The sequence below is a fragment of the Polypterus senegalus genome, chromosome 8 (genome assembly GCF_016835505.1).
Source record: "Polypterus senegalus isolate Bchr_013 chromosome 8, ASM1683550v1, whole genome shotgun sequence".
Taxonomy (NCBI): domain Eukaryota; kingdom Metazoa; phylum Chordata; class Cladistia; order Polypteriformes; family Polypteridae; genus Polypterus; species Polypterus senegalus.
In genome coordinates this window covers 151,672,940-151,687,567 of record NC_053161.1, presented here as the reverse complement: position 1 = coordinate 151,687,567, position 14,628 = coordinate 151,672,940, and the positions used below count along the sequence as shown (strand labels likewise).

Below are 14,628 nucleotides of genomic sequence, written 5' to 3'. Positions count from 1 at the left end.
CTGGCAGGAGTGGAAGCTTAGAAGTGCAAATACATATGCAAGAGTTTTCCATCACCCCACAGTAATAAAATTGGCTAGTGATCAATAAGGTATACAGTAATCCCTCCTCGATCGCGGGGGTTGCGTTCCAGAAACCCCCACGATAGGTGAAAATCCGCGAAGTAGAAACCATATGTTTGTATGGTTATTTTTATATATTTTAAGCCCTTATAAACTCTCCCACACTGTTAACATTATTAGAGCCCTCTAGACATGAAATAACATCCTTTAGCCAAAAGTTTAAACTGTGCTCCATGACAAGACAGAGATGGCAGTTCTTTCTCACAATTAAAAGAATGCAAACATATCTTCCTCTTCAAAGAATGCGTGTCAGGAGCAGAGAATGTCAGAGAGAGAGAGCGCACGACAGAAAAGCAAACAATCAAAAAATCAATACGTGCTTTTGGGCTTTTAAGTTTGCCGAAGCACCGCAACAAAGCAGCATTTTTTTAGAGGAGCGTCCATATCTTCAAATTAAACAGCCTCTGTGCAAACAGCCCCTCTGCTCACACCCCCTCCGTCAGGCAGAGAGAATGTCAGAGAGAGTGAGAGAGACAGAGAAAAGCAAACAATCAAGCATCGCGCGGGAAGCATATCTTTATATTATTGAGGAGTTTTAGTTTAATATGTAATACATGCTCTGATTGGGTAGCTTCTAAGCCATCTGCCAATAGCGTCCCTTGTATGAAATCAACTGAGCAAACCAACTGAGGAAGCATGTACCATAAATTAAAAGGCCCATTGTCCACAGAAATCCGCGAACCAGCGAAAAATCCGTGATATATATTTAGATATGCTTACATTTAAAATCTGCGATAGAGTGAAGCCGCGAAAGTCGAAGCGCGATATAACGAGGGATTACTGTATGCTTACTTGCCCATAGCATATTTTGAGCAAAAGCACACAGTTCTGGTCTGTTGCTGATAAACCAGTCCATTGCCGCTTCAAATGCATCCAAAAATCATACCTGGATGATTTACCTTTGCTGCAGGAATGGAGGTTTTTGGGTTGCTGGAATGTGGACTGATGTCCTGATGTTAAAAAAAACCCTTTTGTGGCTGTTTCTTATAAGAAGTCCCAAGTGCTCTATTAGTGACTTCTGGTGCAGCCGTGGTCAGTAGGATTTTCCCATGGGCTTACCAAAGTGAAATTTTCACTGCTAGGATCATCACCTCTAATTTGAACTGTTTGTTGATTTAATAGGAAAGCTTGTTTGGGTTCTTTATAGTGCTTTAGAATCTCCACTATTGTACATTAAGAAGAAGGCATGGATTCCATCTGATAATTAAATACTTTTCTAAAACACTTGAGTACAGGTTTATACACAGTGATTCTGATACATGATCCCTTCTTCAGTACATACTGGAAATCAGCAAGTGCTATTGATCATGCAAGTTACCATAGTTTGAAAAACCTAATTAGTACACTTAAAATATGAGGTGAGGCATAATTTATATGAAACAAATACAGTGGAACCTCGTTTTGTGAGCATAATTCGTTCCAGAAACGTGCTTGTAATCCAAAGCACTCGTATATCAAAGCAAATTTCCACGTAAGAAATAATGGAAAGTCAGATTCATTTCACAACTTACAAATATTTATAGAAAAATGATTAATACAAAATATAAAGTAAAAAAAAAGAAAAATTAACCTGCACCATTGAAAAGAATCTTGGCTGGTGTGCGGGAGATAATAGAGAGAGGAGGAGGAGAGTTATTGTGTAGGACGACATTCACTCTAACTAATAGCAATCAATACTATCTGTTGGCTCGCTGGAATCTTTCTCTTTTTTTGAGACTTTAACAAGGAAACCTCTCCAATGACAGTTGCTTTTGCCTAAAGAGTCACTATACAATACGATTAATTTTTGTATATCCCGAAAGCACATAAGAAATGCCGCAATGGGCTTTAACAGGCCCTGCCTCTTGACGGCCCCCAAGCCTTGACTCTCTAAGAAGACAAGGAAAAACTCCCAAAAAAAACCTTGTAGGGAAAAATGGAAGAAACCTTGGGAAAAGGCAGTTCAAAGAGAGACCCCTTTTCAGGTAGGTTGGGCATGCAATGGGTGTCAAAAAGAAGGGGGTCAATACAATACAATACACAGAACAGAACAAATGCTCAATACAGTATAAAAATGAAAATTGTACAAGTACGCAGCAGAATTTAACAGTAGATGATATCACATAATATGATTAGAGTCCTGGAGACCTCAGCCATCAAGCTGCCTCCCCCATTTGGCCATTCCACAGCTGAAACAGCGCTGGGCCAGCCAATCCAATGAAAGGACCCCTCTACCCCACGATTCCTGCGATCCTACATCAGGGATGCCTTTACCTTAGGCAGGCAAAACAACTTGGCAGGTGGGCCGTGGCCGTGCCACATTTGAGTACTGAGAAGAGAAACAGAATAGGTGAGGGTTAGTATCAAATTATAATTATCATGTTACTTATGTTTTAGTGCTAATGACTAACAACAGAGATGCAGTCTGTATTGTTAATCCAGGGGTGCCCAATGCATTGATCGCGATCAACCGGTAAATCGCAAAGGTAGTGCAGGTAGATCACGTTGCATTCAAAAAAAAATTTTTTTTTTTAAACGTTAGTCTATCATATATCCTCCCTATGGCATTTGCCACTTGATTGACATACAGGGCAGATAGTCTGAGATCTCCTTTCTTCTAAGACACTGGACATCCCGCACGCTTGATCAAACGAGTGAGGTACTGCAAAACTCCGGCTGTGATCTAGTTAGCCTTCCAATTTATATTGACTAAAGAAGGGATTTAAAAAAAATTGTTTGGGAAGGGTATGGGCTGGAAGTAGAATTGGAAGAGGATTTTTTCTCACAATGTCACAATCGAAGTGCATTTTTTTTGATCTGTCAATCTATCATTGCTATTCCAAAGAAGGAAAATGTGGACAGGCATTTTCGAACTGTTCATAAAAACTACGAAACTGACGTCCTTCCAAAAAGCGATCTGAGAAAGAGAAAGGAAAGGGAACTAAAATCGCAGTTAATCAGACAGCTGTCATTTTTCACTCGGCTGAATTCAAAAGCTCCTTGACTGCATTAGGCTCTACTTATTTATGTGAGTCAGCCTTTTCCCACATGACGATTATTAAATCCAAACACTGTAGTGACCATAAATGTATTGAATTGTTATTGTGCCATAAAGGTTATTCAGTTATGCAAGGTACGACAACATACATTTTATGTATAAAGTATATTCAGTATCTGTGTATATATTTATTTTTAATTTTTTTTATTTAATTTTTTTTTTTTTTTAAATGTAGGTAGATCATTTCAACCTGGTCATTTTAAAAGTAGCAAGCCGAAAAAATGTGGGCACCTCTGAGTTAATCAGCAGCTCTACTCCCACTGTTATTTTATTAATGCTTGGAGTCATAAGCAGACCGGCATCTTGAGATCTTAATGTATGCTCTGGTTTGTAAGCCATAAGTTCAGACAAGAGTACTGTCGGCACATTTCTGTACATATTGGAATCGATGTGATAAATAAGAACTAAACCAAGCGAGCACAGTGCCTGTAAGCCCAACATCATTTTCTAGCCTGTGCAGTAAAATAGAATAGTCAATGGTGTCAAATGCTACGCTTAAGTCTAACAGCATACAGTAATTACAGTGGAGTTTCCTTCATCCAAGGATATGAGAATGTCGTTTACAACCAGCGTCGCTGCCGTTTCTGTACTATGACCAGTGTGGAATCCAGACTGGAATTTCTCAAATAAATTGTAATGCGTAAGGTGTGACTGAAGCTGATTGGCGACTACTTTTTCTAGTGTTTTAGAGAGAGAGGGTAAATTTGAAATAGGCCTATAATTATTATGTGTGGGTCTAGGTCTGACTTTTTAAGTAATAATTTAGTGACTGACACTTTTAGTGCATCAGGTACTGATAATGTACTATTGATGTTTAGAATAGGTGCTGCAGTACACTTGGACACAAAATAAAAAAAAAAAAAAAATGCTTTATGCACTATAAGGTTTCTAAACTCTTTTGGGATTTCCCCAAACGGGATAACATGAGGAAGAGTATCCCAAAGCAACCGCAGGCTCCCAGCACTGTAGCAGTTCGCCGTAAAAGTGAATCAGAAAAGATTGCAGTCAAGCTATAAGCGCCTGCCATCAATGGGTGATGCAAGGAACATTATAAATGCAAGAGCACAGTATTACTTGGCCACTAACATGCTCATGACCCTGCCTGAGTGCTGTGTCTGTGTATAAGAGAGCGGTAGATCCCGCTACAATAAATAACCATGCTGTTCCTGTTTCACTCTGAATATGACTGATTTTGCTTAAGTACTGAGACTCAGTCGCGTGTTTTGCTGTGCATGACAGGGAGTCGCACGTTACAGCACACACACACACGTGATCACCATGCTATAGTAAACTGTATACGCTCCTATGGATGTTGACTATATGAGTGAGGCATATTGACTGAGAACGAGCATGGGAGACGATTACCCGCAGTCCCTACGTGCAGCTCGGGAGACAACATATACGTACTGCTTGTTTAACAAGTTAAACATTTATTTTAATTCGTCTTGCAAAACACTTGCAGACCAAATTACTCTCAATCCGAGGTTTCACTGTAAATGAAATTGAATGGTTTACTTGTACAGGGCACCTTGACTAACGTGCTTTACAGGGAAATGCCAAGATATCCAATGAATCAGCAGTGCAGCTAATTGCAGTAGATTTCCCTCTCATGACACTGCTTGACCCAAAAGTTTACCATCTGTTGGTGGTTTATGGTACTGTATATGAAAAGCAATGGCAGATTTTGGAACTAGAGTACATGGCTTTTATGGGACAAGGTTTACTTATGCCTGTCCTCCGCCAAGAAATGTATTGATGTGATTAAAAACACTAACATTTTTTGTGCAACTGTTTAGATATTTAAAGAATCCTAATTTTGCATGTGGTGGTTTCATTGTCCTGCAATGGGTAATTTTTGTACTTGGACAGTAGTTGTCTTTCCCACAAGATCACAAATATGAAGAGGGGAAATATCACCCTTCACACTCCATGTGGACTATGAGGCTTTATCATTTGTTTCTGTTTGTTAAGCATCAGTGTGTGTGTGTGTAGATTTTTTTACTTTCTCGTATAGGGAAAATATTGTAATCATCCAAAAATATGACCTTGAGATTTTGATTAATCTCGATGTTTTAGACCTCTGTGAGTCCAATATACTTTCTGTTAGGGAAAGTATTGTAATTGTACAAAAATTCGATTTTGATGAATGTCAACATTTTAGACCTCCTTGAGTCCGAAAGTACCATTTTTGGAATTATGTCTGTCTGTGTGTGAGAGAGTATGTAAACACGATAACTTGAGTACGCTTTCACTTAGGTCAGCCTAATTTTTCATACAAGTAATAGGTACAAAACGTAGATTTCTATCAACGTTTGGGCTATTTCCACTAACAGGAAGTGGTACTTTTTTTTTTTTCATGCAGCTGCAGAGTCTGATTTATTCAACTTTACTTTTATAATAATTGTTTCAATACATTATTAATTTAATTTGATTTGTTATTGATGATTCTTTAGTGTACATATCTTCCAATATAATAGGGTACTGTATCTATCCATTTGTCTGTCCAGGATTTTAAATCGCCTGTAGCTCTCAAACCGTTTGACCTGTTGACCTGAAATTTGGTACACATATACTAAGTGACATCTACTGTCTGCTTTCGGGGTGATGATTTTTATTCCTCATTTTATTTTTTATTTTATTGTAGAATCAACTTTAGGCAGCAGGGCTGCCATGCAACGCATGCGTACGGCTAAATCATCTTGAGTCCGATTGAAGGCTTAAGTGAAAAATTAAGAAAAATGTACTAAGTAATTGCAACACAAACTTTCTTAATCAGTTTTAACATGAAAAGATGCCAACGTTAGAAGAGAAGAAGCGGGCCGCTAGGGTGGAGAAAAGAAGAGCTGCTCAGGAAGCAGCAAGCGCATCAACCTCTAAGCAAACGGATGATAAATGTACAGAGAAATAAAATGAAAATTAAAAGTGTATTCACTGCACTTTATTGTGCAGTCTGCTATTACTGGTAAAAATATAATCATTGTCTTGCGGTTTACTCCTGAAATATCCATCCCCATATCTGAGTATACAAGAAAGTCTAGGGGAGACCACTCCTGATTTTCTTTTTTTAGATACAGTGGGGTTATTCACTCCCTATTTTCTTACTTGTTAAGAGCAACAGCTGCAGTTACCCAGTTCTCCCGGACTTTCATCTTTAATACTGTATTTCCCCCCCTAATGGGTATTCATGCTGTCGCATACTCTTTGGACATGTAAAATTTAAATTCACCATTTTGTTGTGCCTGTGCCATTGATATAGGATTGTGTCTTAAAGGGTAAATTTGATCTTTTTGCAGTCAGATATTTTTTTCACCATCCTAACTGTTTTTGCTCCAGAAATCAGTTTTGTTAAGTGAAATGTAATTTGAGTTAAAACAAAGCATCCTCTACCAGCAGCTTAGAATGTGACTTAACAAATATGTCTGTTATAAAACAGCAAAGGTTCAGATTTCAGCAAGTGTTTTCCTTGTTTTGGAGGTTGGTGTATGGCAACGAAATGATGTTTGATGTAATTATTCTAAATTCTTTTTATTATTTGTTCTCGGGAAGAATACATATTCTACTTTCTGTTGACAGCAACCTGTGGGTGTGTGTATGTGTAGCCGTCGTGAAGCTGCTGTTGTATATATGAGGTTTTGTTGTGTGCCCAGTAAGGAGCGCTTGCTCCTATAATAGAACAGGTTCATTGCTGGGAATCACACTGCTGAAAGGTCATTCTGCTTACAGTGTCATCTCAAAATAACTACATCACTTACACAAATCAGTCATGGCTAGACACTGGAGGATATCAAAGTTGTTATTATGTTAATTATAAAAACCACTAACACACATTGAAATCATTTCATCACATTTTGCATTGAAACAGAACATAAATTACAGTCATTCTCTCTCTCTCTCTCTCTCTCTCTCAATGTAAAAAGCAGGCTATTTGTGTGAATGCACAGTATGTTAAAATACACAAGTGATGTACTGAAATCATTAATCTTCATGGCAGTGTAAATTGGAAATGTCTGGTGGAAGATCATGAAGTAAACTGAGTCTATACAGGTGCTTACACCACTAACTTTCAGCTTAACTGTTTTGGAAATGATGTGAAAATAAAAGAAAAAGGTGATGTCTGTAATTTTAATCAGTAATCTTTAAGACTGGCTTGTAGTGCTTATTTGTGAGCTTTTATGCATCCGTGCTAAGCAATGTGCTACGGCTGCTAACTAAATAAATGCCCTTACTTTAATGAAATTGTTTCTGCGATGCAGTTCCAGTTGCTGCTTTCAGCAAGAAATAAACTCATCAGGATTTCTTTCTGTAATGCTCTTTATAGAATATATACTTGTGTTTGTGATTTTTTTTTTTTTTTCCCCCCCCCACAGATTTCCAGAAGTATGGAGGCTTCCCTCTGTCTTCATTTCCTCAGACCCCTTTACACCTGGCACCACATGATGAAAATGTAAAGGAATCAACCTCCGGATCAGAGAGTTCAATTGTGACATCTCTCCAGTATACTACTTTGCCTGTTGTGAATGCCCCATACTGCTGTTCAGAATGTGGCAAGCAATTTTCACTTAAAAGAAATTTAAAGAGGCACACAAAAATTCACACAGGAGAGAAATCTCACTGCTGTTCTGAATGTGGCAAACAATTCTCCAGTAATAGCAGTCTTCAGATACATACAAGAATTCACACTGGAGAGAAGCCATACTGCTGCACTGAATGTGGCAAACGATTCTCTGTGATGAGTAGTCTTCGGAAACATGAGAAAACTCACACTGGGGAGAAACCATACTGTTGTACAAAATGCGGAAATCGATTCTCACAAATTAGCAGCCTTCATAGCCACACAAGAATTCACACAGGAGAAAAGCCGTATTCCTGTTCTGAATGTGGCAAACGGTTCTCCCAAATGAGCAATCTTCATAGTCACAAAAGAGTTCACATTGTCGAGAAGCCCTGCTGCTGTTTTGAATGTGGCAAACGATTTGCCAGCAATAGCAGCCTTCAGCAACATGCGAGAATTCACACTGGGGAGAAATCCTATTGCTGCTCTGAATGTGGCAAGCGATTTTTTGAAAAGAGCAATCTTAGGTTGCATATAAGAATTCACACTGGAGAGAAACCATATGCATGTTCAGAATGTGGAAAACGATTCTCAGACAGTAGTACTCTTCAAAGACACATGAGAGTTCATACTGGAGAAAAGCCATATTGCTGTTCTGAATGTGGAAAGCAATTCTCACTTATAAGCAGTCTCTTGAGTCATACAAGAATTCATACCGGAGAGAAACCATATAGCTGTTCGGAATGTGATAAACGGTTTTCGCGTATAAGCAGTCTTCAAAGGCATACAAGGACACACACTGGAGAGAAGCCATATAGCTGTCCTGAATGTGGCAAACAGTTTTCTCAAAAAAGCCATCTTCATCTTCATACCAGAACTCATACTGGGGAGAAACCTCATTACTGTTCTGAATGTGGCAAACAGTTCTCACGGAAGAGTAGTCTTCGGAACCATGTAAAAGTTCACACTGGAGAAACCCAACAGTTAACAGATTCTAGTATAATACATCAAAGCCTCACACTTGAACAGTAACTGCTCAAAACAAAAAACACTAAAGCTAAATTCCACCTTAAATGAAATTTTGCTGTTATTTAAAACCAGTTGGTAAAGATGGAGTCGCACACAGTAGTTAGCACGATACATCAGCTAAAGTCACATTCCGGCATATGAAGACCAGGACTTCATAATGGTAAATATTAAATTTAACATACCTGCAGTATCATGGAATTAAAGATATACAGTAAACAGAAGCAGAGAGAATACACAAAATGGAAGGTTCAAGGACAACTCCAATATGGAGAGGAAACCTACAAGTAACTGTACCAGCAGATGAAACAGAACTTCTGAAGAAATATATACAGAGGCATCCAACAAGGCATTTTAGAAGCAGGCTGGATAGTCATTGTTAGATTATAGAGCAGTGCACAGACATGCACATGAAGTGGCCTAAGGCAACAACCAAAGAAATAGAAAGCAGGATGAAAATTGTCAATAACCAGAAGATATTAAGTCACAGATGTTGAATCCACTTGTTCCTTTAACAGCTTACATCTCCATACCAGAATGTGCCAAGATATTAATAAAAACAAACCACATAGATGACAACATAGTGTCTGACCACATTAGCCACTTTTACTTCCAAAACCTTTTAGTGTTTTGTGCTTAAATGTATCGTGTATTGTGCCCCTTGGGATTAGAGAGAAGGACTTAAAGTGAAGCTGTATTTTTATTGGGACCTTATTGAAGCATAAAGCACAAAACTTTTTAATGTACTCAAGTGTGTCATGTATTGCGCTCTTTGGAGTAGAGAAAGGACTTGCAATGAAGTTGTATTTTTATTGGGACATTATTTGAAATATGTACTGTATGCCTGAAGGTGGAGAGACCAACTTGTAAACACTCATCATCTGTTGTATTCTAAACTTTTTTTTATATATATTTAAACATGGATTCTCTAGTTGTTCTATAGTAAAATGCTAAATGTTTAGATTATGAATGATCTCTTATTTATTTTATTTCATTTAAGGATATTACAAATGAAAATTTAGTTTTATGTATTGCCAATAAACAAAAGCAAAGTTTTGTTATACATGGTATCTGCAGGTTGATCAGATCAAGTTTTGGAGCATGTGGTGGGATAGCAGTTTTCAGATAGTACTAGTAAATAATTTAGTTGGGTAAATGTTACTCCCTGAAGTTGGTATACATGGCTGGTCACAGGTATTGCTTGTGGAAAATTATTGACATTCAGCATATTTTAGGAAAAGTCTTAAATTCTCAGGTGAGTAACCCTAAACTTATAGATAACATTGTGAAAATTTGTAGATAATAATTATAAACTTAAGTTTATAATTAGGAATATTTCTTCTCTCAGGCTAATTATTTGATGCAGTACAGTATTAAAATCAATGCTCCAAATTGTGTTACTTCTCAGGGCTGGTAACTTGAGAAAGACAATCTAATTATTAAGTGGCACACTTGAGATAACAAAGATCTATTCAAAGAACATACTCTGTAGCCTGCTGGTTTTAATCAAGGTTGATTTCTTGGTTTTTCTTTTTTTTTTTAAACAAGGAGGAGATAAAAATTGTCTGTGTGACCTGAAAACCACAACACTAGTCCATTTTTATTTTTTTTTTTTATCGGATGAAAGAACAAATACGTAGTGGTAGCGTTCAACCTCCTTTGGCTGTGCCAATGAAGAATGATGCAGAGACTCAAGTACAGTGACTTGACTCGTTACTTCTGTACACAGTTCTGCAGATCAAAGATACTTCAAATCTTAGAACGGATACAAGGTAGTTGTGTAAGATCTGTTGACAAAAATCAAACAATTTGGTGTCGGTTGAACACACACTAACGAGATGCAGACGGATCAGCTGCTGGCTTGCTACTCCTGCTGCACTTCACTGCACCACTGTGAACCTCCTATTGCCCTGCCCCAGCAACAGACAAACAATCTTCCACAGATGACGCAATCGCACTTCAGGACGCACTTCAGCGTGTCGTTCCGGTTGGGTGGGGAGTGGGGGATCCCAAAAGTGTTCAAAAACCTCACAATATGAAGAAGAAGAAGAAAAGGATGATTTGGCTTCTGATTGATAACTGTGCTGCACACAACGTGTCCACATTTAAATAATGTTTTGCGTTGAATTCCTCCCACCCAATTGCACAGTGGTGCTTCAGCCATTGGATTTGGGCATCATTCACACCCTGAAAGTGTATTATGGCAAGGAAATGCCGAGAAAAATTCTCATCAGCATAACTTGTAGGCAGGAGGAGATTAAAGTTAATGTGAAAAAAGCTATATATATGTATGTATGTATGTATGTATGTATATGTATATATATGTATATATATATATATATATATATATATATATATATATATATATGTGTATGTATGTATATATATCAATTCTGCGAATGTTCTTGAGTGGCGCAGCAAAGCGCAGACCAGATAATAGCTGAGAGTCTCCATCCACCCTGCAAGTGCTTGAGAGGATCTGCAGAGAAGAAAGGCAGGAAATCATTAAATCAAGGGGTGTGATGTATGGTCTCTCTCTCTCTCTCTCTCTCTCTCTCTCTCTCTCTCTCTCTCTCTCTCTCAGTGGAATGCCTCCTAAAAACTACTAGTGAAACTTGAGGCTTTTGCTATATTTTTTTTAAACAAAAAATAAATAATATAAGAAGTAATACTGTACATCTCCCCCAAGTTAATCCGATTGAATCCCAGCATTCTCTTTTAAACGACTTAAATTCTTTCACTGCAATAGATCTCCCCGAATTACGAAAAATAATTTCTCTACTGAAACCCTACACCTGCATCTTTGACCCTGTACCAGCAAGCTTTTTTTAGAGAGGTTTGTCCTTCATGCTTGACATAGTAAACTCATCGTTAGATATGAGGGTCTTCCCTCACTGTCTTAAGACTGCAGTTGTTAAACCCCTGCTCATGAAAAATAATCTCAATCCCTCTGTTTTTGACAGTTTCAGACCATTTTCTAACCCACCTTTCTTAAGTAAAATTCTAGAAAAGGCCGTTTAAGCAGCTAAATAATTGCTTGATTCAACATTCTAGTCCTGATAAGTTTCCGTCAGGTTTTAGAACAAATAATAGGACAAAAACACTGGTTAAAGTAGTAAATGACTTGTGGGTTGATATGTATCTGGTCTTATTCTCTTAGACTTGTGTGCAACATTTGACCCCATAGAACACAGTATTCATATAAATAGTCTTTAGACAGTGGGTGGGCCTCTCTGGCAGCATCTTAAATTGGTTTCAGTCTTACTTAACAGGTAGAAAAGTCTTTGTTAGCTGTGGTGATTGTATTCTGGAGACCCATGCTACTATACAGTATATGGTGTACCACAAGGATGTATTCCGGGTCCACTGCTCTTTTCAATCTATGTGCTTCCATTAGGTCAGATTATCTCAAAGCACAAGGTGTGCTACCACAGTTACGCAGATGACACACAGCTTTTATTTATCTTTAGTGCTTGATGTCCCTGATGCTCTTAACTCTCTAATCCAATGACTTTCTTGTATTTCTGACTAGATGAGTAGTAACTTTTTTCAAACTAAATAAGAAGGACGACATTGGGAGCGTGCCGATTACCCACCACATGACGAAGCACCTGGATTGGGATTTGAGTGCAGCCATGCAACGGGTGACACCTTAGCACCACACTGAACAGAGTGAGGTTTTTTTATTGTAGCTGGAGTGCCAAACCTGCCAGGAAAAAAAAACAGAAATCTTGGTGATTGACAAACATGGATATAGTAAGAATATTAGAAATAAAGATGATCCCTTGGGTTTAAAAGTCAAGACGGAGGTTAAAAATGTAGTGGTAATGACTGACTCTGACCTGAACTTTAAGTCGCATATTAATCAGACTGCCAGGACTGCATTGTTTCACTTAAAGAATATAGCAAAACTTAGACCTCTTATAATTTTACAAGACACTGAAAAAAAAAAAATCATGCTTGTTTTTAGGTGACTACATAAGATAAGATTCCTTTATTGTCACTGCATAGCACATACAATGAGATTTCTGGTACACTACCTGAAATGATGCTCAAAATATACATTTAAAAACCACACATCTAATATTCTCACATGGAGAGCTCACACATTACACAATTGTTAGCATATGCAAAAAAAAAAAGTTTTTTTTTTTAAATATTGCACACATTAAGAAAATAATAAATAATAATATGATATTTCACATACAGGTGTGTGATTTCAGTACAGAATTTAATGTAGTAATGTCTTTGGGGTTGAAACTCTTCTCGTGGTCCCTGCTGTAATGGCCCCGTATCTCTTCCCTAAGGTGGACGCTTCAACAGTTTGTGTGCTCGCTGATTCAAGTCCTTCATGTTGCTGGATGTCTTCTGCAGACGTCGAGAGGTGTAGATGTCTTCCAAAGTAGTCAAAGGTGTGTTAGTAATTTTCTCTGCTGTTTTTATGATTCTCTGCAGAGCCTTTTTGTCATCTGCTGAGCTGTTGCAGTACCACACGAGTCAGGACACTCTTGATGGAACAAAGACAAATTGACAACAGAAGCGTTTGTGACATATCAACCTTCCTGAGATTTCTCAGGATGTAAAGTTGCTGTTGTGCTTTTTTTAACCAGTGACTTTGTGTGTGTGGTTCATGTGAAATCTTCTGAGATTTGGGTACCCAAGAACCTAAAACTAGAGACTCTGTCCCCTCTGTCACTGTTTATATATGTGGCTGGTGCCCATCCTGCTTCTCCCTGACATCAATGATCAGTTCTTTAGTTTTGTTGGTGTTAAGTATCAAGTTGTTCTCTAAGCACCAGTCTGTCAGTCTACATACCTCCTCCCTGTAGGCAGACTTTTCTCCATCAGTGATCAGCCCTGCTATTGTTGTATTGTCTGCAAATGTAGTAAAGGCATTGGTGGTGTGGTCTGCTATGCAGGCGTATGTATACAGAGAGTAAAGGGCTCCACACACAGCTTTGTGGCGGTCCTGTGCTGAGTGTCAGAGTTGGGGGAGTGGTGGGGGTCCATCCTGATTGGCTGTGGCTGGTTTGTTAACAAGTCCTGTATCCACTGGCAAATGTTATGCTACAGGCTCAGGTTGGACATCCAGAAAAACAGTCTGCTGGGTGTGATGGCATTAAAAGCAGAACTGTTATCCACAAACAACAGCCGTGTAGATGTTCCTGGTGGAGTAATAGTGTGAAGGACAGCAAAAATGTCTCTTGACCTATTGGATTTGTATGCATATTGTTGAGGGTCTAGAGTGAGTTGGGGAGCAGCCTTGATGTACTTGCGGACCAGTCTTTCCAGACATTTTACTGGTGTTGCTGCCACTGGCCCGTACTCATTGAGGCAGGTTACTGTAGTCTGCTTTGGAACTGGTACTATGGTGGATGTCTTCAGGTGGGTAGGGACAGTGCACTTGGATGGAGATCGATTGAAGATACTGTATTTGTAAATACCTCCACTAACTCTGCAGCACAGTAACTGAGAACCCATCCTGGGACACCATCTTGTCCAGCCGCTTTGTGTGCGTATAACAGCCGCAGACTGTCTAGTGAGTACTTAGCTGCTGGTATCTGGAGCTGGAATGGTGGTCATGACTGGTCCTGGTCTGTCCTCCCTATGATGTCTGAAGAAGTGGTTAAGCTGCTCTGTAGGTGAGGAACTGCTGCTCCTGGTAGCTGGGCTGGTATTACTGTTTCGTTTAGTGATGTGATGTATAACTTCTCATGCATGGCAGAGGTCTGAGTTGTCCAAATAACACTCAATTTACACTTGTAGGCTCCTTTGGCATCTCTGATGCCCCTCTTCAGCTTTGACCTGTCAACACTGTACTGCTGTTTGTCACCAGAGTGGAAAGCTTTATTACGAGTCTTTACCAAGAGTCGTACAACTTTAATCATCCACG

General features: G+C 38.7%; 1 protein-coding gene across 2 annotated transcripts in view; it reads left to right on the top strand.

Moving 5' to 3' along the window:
- Nucleotides 1–14,628, top strand: part of LOC120534391 (gastrula zinc finger protein XlCGF57.1-like) — a 54,484-nt gene that overhangs the window by 13,858 nt on the left and 25,998 nt on the right. Inside the window, exon 3 of one of the 2 annotated variants that reach the window (XM_039761943.1) lies at nucleotides 7,525–8,692. In XM_039761943.1, the coding sequence (XP_039617877.1) occupies nucleotides 7,525–8,692 (1,168 nt within the window). Of the gene's footprint in view, nucleotides 1–7,524; nucleotides 9,697–14,628 lie in introns of those variants that run through there. The other variant, XM_039761942.1, reaches the window with a different exon arrangement.